Source organism: Astatotilapia calliptera, chromosome 2, assembly GCF_900246225.1.
Source record: "Astatotilapia calliptera chromosome 2, fAstCal1.2, whole genome shotgun sequence".
Classification (NCBI taxonomy): Eukaryota; Metazoa; Chordata; class Actinopteri; order Cichliformes; family Cichlidae; genus Astatotilapia; species Astatotilapia calliptera.
In genome coordinates this window covers 30,169,189-30,185,263 of record NC_039303.1, presented here as the reverse complement: position 1 = coordinate 30,185,263, position 16,075 = coordinate 30,169,189, and the positions used below count along the sequence as shown (strand labels likewise).

Genomic DNA, 16,075 nt, shown 5'->3' with positions numbered 1-16,075 from the left:
CAAACCACACGCATAAGTAATTTTAAAATGAATCTTTTTATTTGAAATGTCAGTGTTCAAGAGAAAATAAAACAGCAATATAAATATTAGCATAAAAATAAGAGAGTAACACAGGGGTATAGCGTGGGGTTTAAGCATTTGATAAGAAAGATAATACAGCAGGATAGAGTAGGATTAATTCAGCAGCGGACGGACTTACACATATATAATATTTATAATCATTTGTTCATATGGACAGAAAGAGAATGAGAGGCATTCTTTCACAAATGCACAAGATAAAATCACCGCAAAAGAACATTAAGAGGTTACAGAAGGATAGAAACTTTTCCATATTTTTTTTTCTTTTCTTTTGTATCTTTACAGGGTGATAAAAGATAGTAGAGGGAAAATAAACACAAAAATATGCGCAACACATACCACAAGTTAACTAGTCTACGTGTGTCACTTCTTTTACTTATCTAAAGTTATCTTTATCAGTTATTTACACTTAAGTGTTAGTTGGCTTCCATGGTGCTTAGTTACTACATTGCAACACAAACTGCTGAAGAACATCTCAATTTTTTTTTTTATTATTGTTTTTTTTTAACTGTGGTTTTCTTAATTTTTTTTTCTTAAAAACAAAATGCAACACATTCCAGTAGTAAGCCACGCCTTGTGGAGAGGGACTTTTATTTTGAAAATGTTGGACATGGTCCCTACTATACAAACACCTGGCTCATACCATCGACAGGACTCGTGTTTATTTACAGTGGGGAAGAGCCTCACAGGACTAGGGAGTAGAGGGCGGGAGGTGAGGGGTGAAGAGGTTGAGGTTTCCCATTGGTGTCAATGGAAGAGAGAGATTTCAAAGGGCTTGTGAGTGGCATCTCCTCACCAACAGGGACAACTGCGCTTGGCTCTGTTGACCTCTACTACAGTCAGTGCATTTGAGAGAGTTTCTGGGGTGGGCAGGTCAACTGTGGTTCCTCTGTACATTCAGTGGGTAGAGCCAAGGATGTTTACCACCCCCTGATCGATACAATGGTGCCACCTCAGTCTGCTTACCTCTCACCATACCACTTCCACTCTCCCTAACCCACCCTGCAAGCTGCCTTTTTTTTCTTCATGCTGTTGTACGTGTCCAGGAGTTTGACAGAAGGATAGACGGCAATGTAAAAACTTCATATCTTATACAAACACTTTCTCTATGCTATCGAATCGTTATCTCCCAAAGAAAAGACATGATACTGTGCCACATCAAGACGTTTCTTCAGCACTTGAGGATGGTGAAGGAAAATACTCCATCGAGGCCCTAAAGGCCCGCAAGGTGTCTAGAAACTCCTAAGCACTTAAGTTTACCACATCTACATGTTTCCCTAAAGACTGAAGTGATTACAACCCCTACATCATCTTAAGAATACTAACAGTGCATTTCTTTTTGTTTGGCTCTCAATATGGGGGTGGTGAATGAGGGAGGGACACGAGCTGAGTGTGAGGAGGGGAGGGCAGGGGGGTGCGGGGCAGCAAGACATATCTGTGCCCATCTTGGAGGTGTTGCAGAAGAAGCCAGTCTCTGCTGCTGTACCACTGATATGGACAGCATGGCTCGTGACTCCACGACACAGCGCCGTGCAACCCCCACTCTTTGCCAGCCCTTCCTCTGGGTGCATGCTCAGGTCATAAAAATATCAGAAGATTAAAATCTGTTTTTTTTTAAACTACGATTACAAAAGTAATTTTCATTTTGCGTCAAGTAAATGCTACATGTGCATTATATTGACCTGCGATTGGAGGGACGATAATAGATTCAAGATGTCCTCCTCCTCTGCTTTTGCAATGCATAGTTTGCAATTCTAAACTAGTATATGTGGTTTGAACCTTAATGAGCATGCAGAAGAGTTTGTAATACTTGTCAAACAACAGCCTTAAAGTCAAAGGACTTAACGCTTTAAGACCCAGCAATGCTGACCCTATTAGCAATCTAATGGATGGCAACTAACGTACTTTACAACAGCTGACTTTCCACTTCATGGAAAGTGCATGAAAAAATCCAACGTGAAAGACATTAACATTTCATTTCTGAATACATCACTGCGTATAGTCTTGTCATCCCAGCAAGGTTGCTTACACTGAATCTCTTTGTCCAAGTTTTTGTTTTGTATTTTTGCCAAAAAAAGAGAAAGAAATATGGGCGGGGGACAGTAACCCCCCACACCCAGCCAAATATATCTACCAACAACGGTTATGTGAACAATAATAGACCTTAAGCACAGCACAAGTTAGAAACACTAACAGCTTTCAACACATTCAGATTCTTTGAGGCATTCAAGACACTTTCAAAGAACTTTCAAAATCGCCCATGTGGTCACAAGTGATTTGCTGTCAATATTTAAGATATCTAATGGTGGGGTGTGGAGGGTTAATTTCTCATCAGATCAGGCCCAGGTTGATCATTCCTTCACCTATTCACATCTACTTCTTCTCCTTCTTGGTGGACTTCTTCTTGGAGGCTGGAGTTTGGGCGGCCTTAGGGGGCTCTGGTTGAGCTGAGGCCTGAGGAGGGGGCAGTGCCTGTTGGGTGGCCTGCTGGGCCGTGGCCTGCTGCTGCTGGGGGTTTGAGGTGAGGGTGGCCGTGCTGCCTGGGATGTAGACGTTCTGACGATAGTCTGGCACGTGCTGCAGAGTGAACTGGGGGCTGTAGCGGGTGCTCAAGCCCATAGTGCCGGGCCCGAGGGTGGCTGTAGCCTCACTCACTTCTAGGGGGAAGAGAGACAAAGTTGGGGGACAAGGGGTGAGGAGGGAAGAGGACAGAGGGATGAAACTTGTTAGAAAAGCATTTGGAAGAATATCTAGTATAAACAGAAGAGGTGAAATTAAATGGGACATAAAAGGAAATTATAATACTTTGTACAGCAGATTAAAACGAAATTCAGTCTGAACATCCGGTTTAGTTCAAACAAAAACATAAAGAGACAGTAAGTGAACCTAAAAAGTAAAGATATGAACAAGAAGAAATATTAACAAAAGAGTGAAGAGGATTTTCTTTTTTGTTCAACATGGTTGCTGAAAATGTCTTATTCCTCTGTTTATCTGGCGTTCCTTTTCTTAAAAAAATAAATAAATAAATCAGGCATGCCCTGTTTTTGTGAGCGTGCATGACGTAGCTGCTCAGCCCATAATTCTCCCACAGCCCCTGCATTGCAGAGCCAGGGAACAAACCCTCCCTCCCCCATTCTCTAGTTCATCTCAGCCTCCATAAACACACACATGCACATGACATTTGCAGTTCTAACTGTGCTGGAGCTAAAGTCATTAGAGAGAACACTTTTTTATTACCTTCTCCTCTGAAGTGGAGCGCTAATTAAATGAATTGTTCCGTGTTTGTCATTGTGTTTATCGGCACAGTGACATTAAGCACAAAGGAGAGATGACCTTCAGTATTTATCACATGCTCAGTTTGTTCCTTCCTCCCTGATGGCTCAAATTGTTCATTCTGTCTAACATGCAGGTTACCACCACATGACCATCTCGCCATTTCCCAGTGATGGAAAAAAAATGTCACACACCAGGGCCCAGTTCCCAGTGTCCAAGAAGGGGGGGACAGATTGGTGGTGAAATAACACTGGAAGTGACGACTTGAATCTGTTTGCCAATAAACCTCGTCACATTCGTCTCTCCATCATTACCATCTTTGTATAATTTGTGTTTGCCTGACGCTACATTTGGTCTTGGTAATCCTGCTGTTTTCTGCGTACTTTTCTATGCGATGACAAAGCCTGAAGATGAGTCACTGTGTGAATTCACCTCAGTGCTGCCTAAGCCGTCACTGCAGGGACAGAAGGGACAGGACAGGAGGGGGAGGATGTGTGTTGTAACATATAGGAATCATATAGGCTTTAATGTTACATAAATGTACGAGTAGCCCTTATAGCTTACTGCTTATAGTAAAACATTAAACATGTGATAAGTGTGTACAGTGGAAACGTGTCTCACTGTTGTGTTATTATATTCAACAAATCAGCTTTACTACATCAAGGAAACTGTGGGTAGTAATACTAGGTTCACGTCCACTAAATGGAAACGCCAGCGTGGACAGACAGAGCTTTATCAATGACTGAGTCTGGCTTGTTGCTCTCCAACCAAACAGGAAGCTAAACAAACCACCACTTCCCACGCATCCTGATGAGAAGAAGAGCAATAAATAGGTTTGGAAAAGAGATGGTGGAACTCATAGGAGGGACGAAAGAGGTGACAAGGTATAGGACCCACCGTTGGCTGCAGCCATCAGGGCTTGGAGCTGCTCAGCTTCAGTAGGGGGCTGGGGCCAGGGGCCAGTTCCCATGGCAACCTCAGGTCCTCCAGTTGCCCTGTGGAAAAAAAAAATCGGGAAAAAACACATGTAAATAAACTCTCCTCTACAGTGGATCTATGTGTGTTTAGCTTGACAGGATGATGTAAAGCAGAGCAGCTGATGGTGAAAAACACAGCCTGAGTAGAATAATACGGGATGTATAGTACGCAAAACAGAGTGTGTCTCTCACACACACACACACACACACACACACACACACACTCACGCTTAAACAGATTATTGTAAAGGCATGTGCAAATGCTGCTGGACACACACATGGTAGCAAGTGTGTTCACACATTAATTGTACAGCGGTCACACACTCGCCAGTATGACCCTGAGCAATGCGCCGTCTAGTAAATCTGATTAAACGTATTTAATGATCCCACCTTTAAAGGAAATAGCTGTCTGCATAGTCGCACATGCAGCGCTCAGTGAGCGCTGAACATTTCCATCTGGACGGGCTTCATGTTCAAAGGCTGGTTTATTTAAAAGCTGTAATTTGCATGTGGGGGTAACAGCGGAGAAAGCAGACTTGTATGCTTTGAGTATGCTCACCTACTTATTTCTATTCCCATGCATGTAACACGGCAACACAAACTCTGCAACTGAGAACTAGGTCACAATGTTTGAGTCTGTTCCCAAAGTGCTAATAAACCCCCAATTTTAGATTTTTAGTGTCAAAAAACAACAGTGTGCTATCTTCATGCTACTGGTAAACTATCAAATATAGATATAGATATATAAAAAAATATAGATAAATGTCATTTCACTTCATTAGAAGCCCTGCATGAGACTCAAACATCATTTAAAACCATTATAGCAGTAGTATGGCTAATTCATCACCAGCACTACATTAAAAAAAAGTAACATTTAACTACTCTCAGCCATGTAAACAGTGGGTCAGAGTGTTGAAACAAAGGCTTTTTGACTGTATGGGCTAATAAAACCCCTCAGGACACTCAGTGGAGGCCATGGGTAAACGATTCTGTTGGTATGTGCAGCTGGAAATGACAGTGACACAGTGAAATTGTGTGCTACTTTCCTAATACAAAGATTTTAGAAATAAAGGGGCAAGGCAAGACAGTCTGTACAGCGTTATAGCACACAAGATGGTTTATAGTACTCAAGATGGTTAAACTTTTAAGTTTAACTTTTTATGCATGAGAGAACAGAGTTGTAGGCTCATCCTACAGCATAATATTAACCTCAAAGCAATAACCAGAGTCATAAAAAACTGTTTACAGTAATGCAAAGGATGCTATGGCCCCCACACAGCCATGAACACCAAATCGGTCTGGCCAGAAGAAAATGAGATAGCCAAGATGTTTGCACTTAGCAGGACTGGTGTTATTTTAAAGGGTGATTATGCCAAATGATTTTTTAATGTTTGGGTTCCTTTTTATGAAAAGTAAATATATTTAAGGATTTGCAGCTTATCTAAAACTTCTGCACAATAGACAGTGTGTTAAATGCATAGGATGTAAACAAGAAAGCTCCTTTCTACTTAAAACCAACTAAAAAAGCAATCAGACAAATTGCCCTGATCTGGGGAATAAAGAGAAAGTAAAAGACACATTAAGAGAAAAAGTGAAAAAGGAGTTTGAACACAAAAGCTTGGCTCTGATTAAGCGCAGGTTGCCAGACTGCACTGCCAAAACACTGAAGTGGTTTTCAGCTCAGTGCCAGAAAGAGACCGAGGAAGAGAAACATGTATGTCTTGTGCCAAGCAGCCAATGAGAAACAGACTGGAGAGGAGCACCCTCGGTAAGGCCAGAAGCAGCCATTTTGTGCCCCTTCATGCTAAATTAGCATTATTTTTCTTATCATATCCTCTAGTTGAGTTAAGTGTTTCCTGTGGTCAGGATTATCACTTCCTGTGGGCAAAGTTGTACATTGTGGTCCAGAATGATGTCCTCAGTTGGCCAGTCTGGGCTATCATTCTCCTTCGGTTTCCTTACATGATATGTTTCATCTTAATAGATGCCTTTACTTGTCGCTTTTCAGGGAACCTTCAAGAAATTAAAGCCACAGTAGGAAAAGGTAAAAAAAACCAAAAACAAAAAAAACCCTCCTGCAGCTCTTTGCTTCTTTTTAATCCCCTCCAACCAATGAAGCACAGAATCAGTGGTTAATGTTTTGATTTCACACAGAATTCAAATGCCACTCTATTTAACCATTTATTCCACTGTGTCTTACGTTTTTTCCTTTTTCCCTATCATAGGCTATATTTTATAATTTAAACCCATTCCTCTGGTCACATGGTGTACATGCTGACATCTATTATATCTGCATGTTAATCTCTAGTGCTTAAAACAGACTCCCAATTACTCCATCTAGGAACATCTCAACCTCTAACAGGCATTTTAAACTATCAGTCATGACACAGACGTTGTCATTGTCCTCTGGTTTATAAGTCACATGAAAAAGCTGCATGTGGTGGTGTTAAGCTACAACCATCACAGACATACATCAAAGGCAACACTGTATGGTAGGCAAATCTCAAAGGAGAGAAAAAGAAGAGCTCTCAGACTATAACGACTATATGTATAGCACACATACAAGGCATAGCAAATCTACAAAACACTGCACACAAACTGAAAAAAAGTGTCACAATCCTTTCTACGCCACAGCAGGCATTGTGGCCTATGCACATCGATCAACAAATCCCATCAAACTTTCGGGGAGACTAACAGAAGCTATGGGTTAGGTACAGCTACACACAGCACAGCACTCAACTGCAGTGCACTAACTAAAAGATTTGAGTCACTCCCTGCCCTTATCAGCTGACCAAGTTCCTCTTTCACTGAACGGCGGCAAATGCGATCCCTGATCAGCTGCTGAGGACATAAAGTGACCATACAGGGCCTACGTCTAAATCGGTACCTTGTCCCATTCTTCGGCGTCCATCGTATGTGTGTACCGTACGGCATGTGGGGACTAAAAACACAACAAGTTATACACCCTGAAAAGAACTACTGTGTATTTGTATATGCTTTAGATCTTGTTTGGAAAATGCTGAGTCAGCCACATACTTTTCAAAAACAGGATGTGAATGACATAGCTGTTGAGAAGTAAAATAAAACCCAGTGGTTTCTAAAAGTGCAGTAGCTTGTGTTTGTGCCTAACATTGCCTGTGTGTTTCAGGGACAAACCTCGACTCATAAGATCTGTCGCACAATCACAACTGCGTACACTACATGGGCAAATATCAGTGACAAAGCAATCAACACAGAATGTAAACTAAACAACACAACTGACATTTAATAAGGCAAGTAACTGATGTCAAGAATACGTGTTTTCAAGTGACGTGGCAGGAAAAAATGGAGAGAGCAATAAAGATAAATGCACTATCCCATCCCCCCCCCCCCCCCCCCCCCCGCTAGCTCTGGTCACTGTTCCTCATCAGTAGTACTGAGCGATGGCGCACAGGCTCAGGGAGCGCAGAGAGGAAAGGAACAGCAGGGGAGGGGGAGGGGGAGTGGAAGCTGCAGCAGCCATTTTATAAAGCAGCCTGGAAACAGGCAGAGATGCTTTTCACAACCTTACTGAGCAGAATCATGCAATCAGGTGGAACAAGAAACTCATCACCACTGGAATAAAATTTGAAGTCACATAAAAATGTTTGCTTGTGATGCCATCTGTATTTTAAAATCAGATGGCACACTGCAGGTAGCAAATTATTATGGTTACAGCGCTCACTACCATCCCCCCTTTTTAAAAAAAAATCCCTCACCCCTTTTACTCTTTTCCCCCTTGAAAAGCAATAACATGATCTAGATATTACTGCGTATTTCAGCTGAATCAATGTGTTACTCTGCTAACTCACCCGCTAGGTCCGGGTCTTTGTCCCTGTGTGAAGCGCCAGTCATTGTTGGGAGGCTTTTGCTGTGAAGAGAACAGAAGATGCAGTATGAAATATATGTTTCATCGCAACAACAGCAAGATGTTTCTAAGGTGCAGTTTAGTGTTTTTATGTATTTGGTTTGTAGTTGAGATGTGTGCAATGACGATGTATGCCTGTGTGTATCATTTGTCTTTACAGTTTTTCACTGAGGCTCATCAAAGCATTACAGATGGCCACGAATAACTGTACCTTCAGGCATCCATGTTGTCCCAAACACTGTGGGGCATAAACTGAGCACGCACACATACACAAAAACTACAGGCCTGATTAAAAAAAAGGAAAAAAGAAAACCCTCAAAACTAAAATCAAAAGACTGACATCATCAAAAAGAGAACGTGTTAATTTAAGTGGGCAATCGGCTTTGCACCAAAGCGGCCAGAAGCTGAACTGGACGTCCAAATGACTTGCATCTGAAAGGATTATTTCAGTGGATGACAGTACACATAGAGATGTGTCTAAAATACTGAGTTTGCCAGCTCATGAGTGGAAAAATGAAGGCAAACCAAAACTATGACACTGACAAGAATTTTAGGAGACACACAGACAGACTGATTAGCTTCCCACACTGCTTCTTATAAAAATCTCCTTTAAAGAGTCAGAGGACAAAAGAAGTTGGATACCAAAACTTAGAAGCAGTGATAAAAGCCTCTCCCATCTCTGCATGCTTCTGCTGTCTATTAATGTCTTCAACCCCTTTGCGGTTTTGTCCATCTCTACCTCACGGGCCATGCCACCATGTCTCTCTCTAGCTCTTTCCCTCCCTCACTCTCTCTGACTCTCTTGTTGTGCAGTGATGCGGTGAATAGACCCGTGGCTTGGCTCCAGATTCTGCTGCCTAATCGACACAAGAGCTCCCTGGAGAGAGAGGCCAACAGAATGATGTGCTGCATTATTAAAAGAGCTGTTCTACCCAAGGGAATGATGGAAAGAAGCAAGAGAGCAGCAGAGAAAAGTGAAAGACAGCTACACGCAAGGAGCAGTATTGACTGAGAATCTGTTAGAATACAGGTAAATAAAGGAATAAAGGTTAGTGACCACACAGGACCAAACAGGGAAATACAGTTTGTTGAAACAGCCTGAAGACAAAACAAGTGAATTTAACCGCAGGACCTGAAGATACTCTCAACAGAGTTGAGTGTGCATGATGAAGAAGTAATGGAAGCAGTAGTACAGTTGCTGAACAAGCCCATAATGCATGTAGCGTTGAGTGAAAATAGCTGTCGGTGGATTCAGTTTCAGTGTTGTTTTCATGTTGAATACAAGTCAGCTCTCCGGAAGAGAAAAACAAGGTCCGTTACAGACACGGTTGCTTGGTTATTCCTCGTAACAACTCGCAAGCTTTTTATTACAGTGTGAAATGTTTTTAATGGGTGAAGATGAGAGGGAGGGTGAAAAATGAACTCTCATCCTCCTTCACGGCAGAGCTCGGTTGATGGTTAAAGTCTAAAATTGGACACAGAGATGTGTATGTGTGCGTGGGCATGTAAATCTGTCTGGGTTGTAGGGAGAAAAAAAATATCAGCAGTGAGGGGAAGCAAACATCCACAAAGAAAGAGACCCAGCATTCCAGCTGTGTGAGTTGTTCTCACCACACACTTTCACAGACAAACACTGATCGTTTTCAAGGTTAAATCCCAATGCAGGCATGTGGAAAGAAGAATAACAGACTGTACTGGAATATCTTCCTGTATGCTTCCTTATGGAAAGCCGGGTGTAAGCAGACAGATAAAACTAGGCTATTTTATAAATCTCCAATGCTTATCTGCTTGAGTAAGACTGAAGACGTTCAACAAACCGATGTGTGTTGCCGAGGTTTTAAATTAAGGTGGTTACATCAACAACAGTTTCTAGGTAAAACAAATCCCAATAGTAAAACCTATTACCGGCTTACAGAGACAAAATCTAATTGACTTCATCTGCAATTATCTGAGGAGCTTTAGCTGTGCTTGTTTCTTTATGATTTGTTCTCTTTAATGAGTCGGTCACTAAAGAAATATGAATGAGGTTATTAAAAATTCACAAGCTGTTTTTCTTTTTTTGAGAGCAAGCTAAACGTAAGCATGGAGAGAGAGAGAGAGAAGGTCAGACAGACTATCCAGACATGCTGCCAATGAAGAGACAGATTACAGCTCTGTGGGCCCAACTTCTCATCCCACAGAAAGACGATCATATTAAACCTGGAAGATTTAAAAATGGCTCAATGTACTTCCCTTACATCTCTGAGTTGAACCAAAGAGCTTTGAAGGATCTCCAGGTGAATTAGAACCTGGCTGGATTCCTTAGCTACCTCGCAGTAATGTGCATAAAAGCTCAAAAATATAAAGAGAACTGGATTTAGGGACAGGAAGGTCAAAATCATGGTATTCAAATCTAAACTGCCGACTTCAATACTGTTTTAATTTGCACCGTCACAAGAAAGGATCACAATGAGTAGTGTTTGACTATGATATTCCGCTCCTTTAAACAAACATCATGACTCAACTAATCATAACCTCTGAGGACAGTTTTACTGAACCGCATGAACCAGCATGTCCAATGCACAGCTCTGTCATCCATAAAAAAAGCATATTTACAAAAAACACTTGGGCTAACTTTGTGCCAACCCTTATTAACTCACACAAGCTTAAAGACTGAAATACTAAACGGTAACATTCAGATCTTGATGCAAATGAGAAACAAAAAAAAAAAAGGGAAAAGGTGGGTTATGACTTTGCAGTGAGTCAAAATGCTTCACATCCTTTAATATACTGTATTTTTAACCCAAGTCTTATGTGAAAGCATGTTATTGAAGAGAGTTTGCCAAGAGAGCACACTGCAAATGAATAAAGGATACAAAGAGGGGCAGTGGGAAGGATCTAAGGCCCCAGGGCTCCTCCTGCCTGATGCTTTTTACACACAATCTCATGCATGCAGGCACGCAAACACCCGTAGTGGTACTCTAAAGCTTTATAGCCTGTGCCGTCTGTCACTGTGCCACACATGCATAAAGCCATCCTTCCTTTCCAGTTATCAGTCCCTCTATCTCTTTTGCTCTGCTGTCCTTGTTGCACACGTGTCACCAGAGTAGAGAGACAGATGGTACGCTGCTGACCTCAGGGACAACCTAATTCTGTGCAGTCTTTATAAAACAGAGTTGGTAGAAATATGAGGGTTTAAAAAAAAAATTAAATAGAGTCAAGGGTAAAAATCATTATCAAAATAACAGAGCAACCTCACGTAGATGTGAAATGCCAGATGAGGAATACTGAGGATAAATTGATTAAAGATGAAAAACAAAACGTTCTATTTTTTTCTACTGAATTCCCCACTGATCACTAAGAGCGACCTCATGTGATGCTGAGTCATGGAACCAATCAAAGGTTCAGAGGACAACAGGAAGTCAGGGTTCAGGCCACTGACCCCACAAATTCCTGTTTTTCAGCTACTGCTTTATTCTTTGGCTCTCTCCCTCCACCCATCTTACCATTTTCTTTCCTGGCTCTTTTCCTCCGTCACCCCCATCTCTCTCTCTGTCATCCTGTTCCCCTCTATCTTCCAGCCATTTCACTGAGCCAACTCTGCAGTACCCATCTTCATCTGGTTGTCTCCTCCCCTCCATCTGTTAACAGCACTTATGTTTTACCCCTTTCCCCCTGTTTTGCTATTCCAGCTAGCTTCTTTTTCCTTTATAACTGCAGCTTTATTCTTCATAAATAGCAGCATTCTCTGTCACTTAAAATGCTTCAAGCCAGAGATAGTAACCACATTTGCCTTTGGGTCAGATTAAATATTAAGATGTTTTTTCACTCTTCACAAACCTATCTAACAGAACAATAGCACTCTCAGAGCCCTGTCACCATGTAGAGAGAGACTGGTCCTCTGGGTAAAACAAAACAAATGGAGTAAAAGATAAAATACAGCAAGTCACTGGGGAAGTTTTCAGTGCATAACAAAACAGAGACGTGTTTTAGGATGTTTATGCATTTCCACAAGTCTAATGTTAATAGTGAAAAGTATATATGCTCACTCTCCCACTTAATCTCTCACCTCACTGGCTGAGTTCATAAGGTACTTCTTGCTGAGCGTCATGTTGAGTGTGTTGTTGTGACTCAGCATGGGTGATTTCATAAATACAAAGTCACTTCGGCTAGATATAGTGGAGTAGCAGGGCCTATAGGTCCGTGTATGTGGCTCTTGGGGACCTCCCACAACCTCCATATATCGTATGGGTCCATCAGTATTGAGCTGCAGGTGGAGGTCCTTGCTAGGCCTCTGATGGTAGCGGCTGGACCTGTGGTGACCATAGCAGCAGCATTCAGAGCCTCCCAGCCCTGGGCCACGGTGTCTCAGGCAGCGCACCATGAGAACAACAAATGTGATAAAGGACACCGCTGACACACAGGCTAGAGAGATGATAAGGTACAAAGTGATATCTGGCATCCCATTGCGTTGGTAGAAAGGTATGTGGTGAGGAATAATCGGAGCATCGTTGGCTGGTGCCTTCTCATCCACAGTTATTGTAACGTTCACAGAAGTGGACTTGGGTGGGTCGCCATTATCCTGAATCATGACCACAATGTCATAAGTTGAACCACTTTCCTCCTCGTCCCACTTTCGAGCTGTGCGGAGGTCCCCAGTGTGTGCCCCAATACGGAACATACCAGCATTTGGTCCAGGAGCAATTGAGTAAAACAACCAAGCATTGTGCCCACTGTCTGCATCCACTGCGACCAGTTTATTTATAAGGTGCCCTGGACTGGCAGATGGGGCCACAGTGAACTCTAATCTTTTGTCTTTTGAGTAGGAGGGGTGTACAATCACTGGTGCATTGTCATTCACATCCACAACAAACACGTGCACAGTGACGTTGGATGTCCGTGGGGGCACTCCAGCATCCTCAGCCTGCACCTCTATACGGAAAGCTTTAAGCTGTTCATGATCCAGAGAGCGCATGCTGTAAATGTGACCGCTCTTCGGGTTGATGTAGACATAAGAAGATATGGGTGAGCCCTGCACCATGCTTGTAAGGATTGAATAAGAGACGTGTGCATTTTCACCAAGGTCTGGGTCAGTGGCAGAAACGACAGCGATGGGAGAACTGGGAGCGTTGTTTTCTGAGATGTCCACAGAGTATGAAGGCTGAGAGAAAGTGGGGGCATTGTCATTTACATCAGACACCTTCACCACAAAGTTGATTTGTGATGAAAGGGGAGGGGAACCAGCATCAGTGGCCTTGATGATAACTGAGTACTCTGGGACAGTCTCACGGTCCAGGTTGCCAGCTGTGACCAGGCGGTAACTCATGTCAAAAGTTGACATGAGTTTGAATGGTAAACCTGGCGTGATAGTCAGCTTAACATTTCCATTCAGACCAGGGTCTGGGTCCCGTGTGTTTATGAACGCTATAGCGGTCCCCGGTGCTGAGTCCTCTCTGATAGACTCAGTCAGTGACACCAGTTTCACCTCTGGTGCGTTGTCATTCACGTCAGTGATGGTCACAATGACGTTACAGGAGCCCTCCATAGCGGGAGAGCCACCATCTCTGGCCTGCACTGTTATGTGATATGCATTCATCTCCTCATAATCCACAACACCCTTTACACGGATTTCCCCGCTTTTAGAATCCACAGTGAATAGATTGAGAACGTGCTGTGGTGTGTATTTACTAAAAAGATACGATATGTCCCCGTTGCTACCCGAATCGGCGTCTGTGGCGTTTACTTTCGTTACTAAAGTGCCCAGTGCAGCATTTTCTAATAATGTAACTTTCTTTACAGGTTCGTCAAAGACGGGCGCATTGTCATTTACATCCAGAATGTCAATGAGCAGAAGTGTTGAGCCAGATTTCTCTGGCTGACCCCCATCCACAGCAGTGAGCAGCAGGCGAAACGAGGCCTGCCTCTCTCTGTCCAAAGCTTTATCCACCACTAGCTCTGGAAACTTGCGGCCGTCACTTTTAGTTTCCACATTCAAAGTAAAGAAGTCATTTGATGCGAGATGATACGTGCGTAACGAGTTGGTACCCACATCAGGGTCGTGCGCGCTCTCCAAACGAAATTGTGTGCCAGGTGCGGCTGCCTCAGAAATCTCCAAAGAAATGTTAGTGGTTGAAAACTGCGGCGCATTGTCATTCACATCCAGAACGTTCACCACGACGCGATGGATCTCTAAAGGATCATCCATAAGTATTTGAAGGTGTAGTGAACACGCTGAACTTAAATCGCACAGATTCTCTCTGTCAATTTTTTGTTTAATAATCAAATCGCCAGTCGTCTGCTTCACCTCAAAGTACTGCACTGATGATTCGGAGACCACCCGCAGCCTCCTCTGAACAATCCGCTGAGCAGTGAGAGTCAAGTCTTTAGCGATATTCCCCACGACAGAGCCTGGATTTAGTTCCTCCGATACGGAATAGCTGAGCTGAGCGGACGCACAGGAGACCCATGCTAGATAAAAGTAAACCCTCCACAGCCTCCCTCCTCCCGAGTACTTTGTCTGCGCGGAGTCCATTGTACTGCGCTCCGAGGATCAGGGAACGGCAACGTTTCTAACTTCTTTCACTGTAGCGTATCCATGATAGAATTAAAACGCGACGTCCACACTCCTAAACATTTCCATTTTAGAAAAAGGGCGATGTGATGTTTTGATGTGACCATGACGGCCGTCTTTAAAGAAAAAAAATAAACGAGAGCGAAAACTCAAAGTTTTTTTCTGCCTCCACTCTCTGCTTGTGTCTCCTCCGCCTGATTCCCCTCATGGGCGGAGAGAGGCAACTCAGGCCTTCCCTCTCATTGGAAGACAGGGTTGGATCAGTGTTGTCATCTCTCTCTCTCACACGCACCGAAAACTTTTTAGTGACTTCACTTCCACATACGAGTATCAACTCGGAAAAAAAAAATTGGTTTCAAAAGTTTGAGATTACACCGAAAGACAAATAACACAGCACGCCAAGAGTCTGTTAAAACCTATAACGGAGATCGAAGCCATAAATGCAAAGGATAAGTCATCTTTATATAGAACCCCCCACCCACGTGGTTTTCTTTGATAGTTCTCATTGTCAAAACAGTGGGTATCAGCCTTATGTCATATAACGCAATGCTATTTGCGCCCGCATGGGGGCGTGGTTTCCAAACCGGATTTTCCCCTGAGGGCAAACAATACAGTTTATCAGAAGAAGATTAAAGGTTAAAAACAGGCTTCATTGTAAACCTCAGTAATTCTAGACAAATAAAAATCAAATCAAATAAATACACATTTTTTAAACTATAAAACGACACACGGCAGGCATTTTGAAGATCCTGGCAATTTGAATTAGAGGGGATTTCTATATTTGATACGCCTCATTAACATAAAGACCGAAAACTAATAACTGATTATACTTATTGAAAACGCTAAAATATATTAAGAGTGAATTAAAATAATTGTTGCAACTGAATTGTAAGTTTGCCTTAATTCTATTAAAAACTAGTGTCTTTTTAAAGTAAGAAAAAACATGAAACTGATAACATTTTTTGGAAAAAAAAAAGATATGCAATAATAAATTGAAACCAATAGTAGTGGTAAAATTTTACTTTTACCATTATAGTTGTACCACACAAACACACACGCATTGCATGGTAGAGAGAGTGAAAGCGATTATGTATATTATCACTTAATTAAATATATACCCGGATTTGTTAAAGTTACTACATTCCATAGTGATAATCAAATAAGAAAGTGTAGAAACAAAAAACTGCGAGCAGGAGAACTTGTTGCACTACACTCATTGCTAGACATAAGCAAGTAACTGCAAAATGAAAATCAGGATAAAAAAAAAATCAGGATACGTTAATTTTAAATTCAGGGTTAGGGATATAATTT

General features: G+C 42.3%; 1 protein-coding gene across 44 annotated transcripts in view; it reads right to left on the bottom strand.

Annotated features, from left to right (window-relative positions):
• Window positions 1–652: 652 nt before the first annotated feature.
• Window positions 653–16,075, bottom strand: part of LOC113036849 (protocadherin gamma-C5-like) — a 276,532-nt gene continuing 261,109 nt past the window's right edge. For 38 of the 44 annotated variants that reach the window (XM_026193415.1, XM_026193649.1, XM_026193602.1 and 35 more), the window contains 4 exons: window positions 8,159–8,217; window positions 7,216–7,269; window positions 4,249–4,346; window positions 653–2,735 (listed from right to left, as the gene is read on the bottom strand). In XM_026193415.1, coding sequence (XP_026049200.1) covers window positions 2,452–2,735; window positions 4,249–4,346; window positions 7,216–7,269; window positions 8,159–8,217 — 495 coding nt within the window. In that variant the 3' untranslated portion in view covers window positions 653–2,451. Of the gene's footprint in view, window positions 2,736–4,248; window positions 4,347–7,215; window positions 7,270–8,158; window positions 8,218–12,262; window positions 15,661–16,075 lie in introns of those variants that run through there. The other 6 variants (XM_026193435.1, XM_026193391.1, XM_026193768.1 and 3 more) reach the window with 6 other exon arrangements.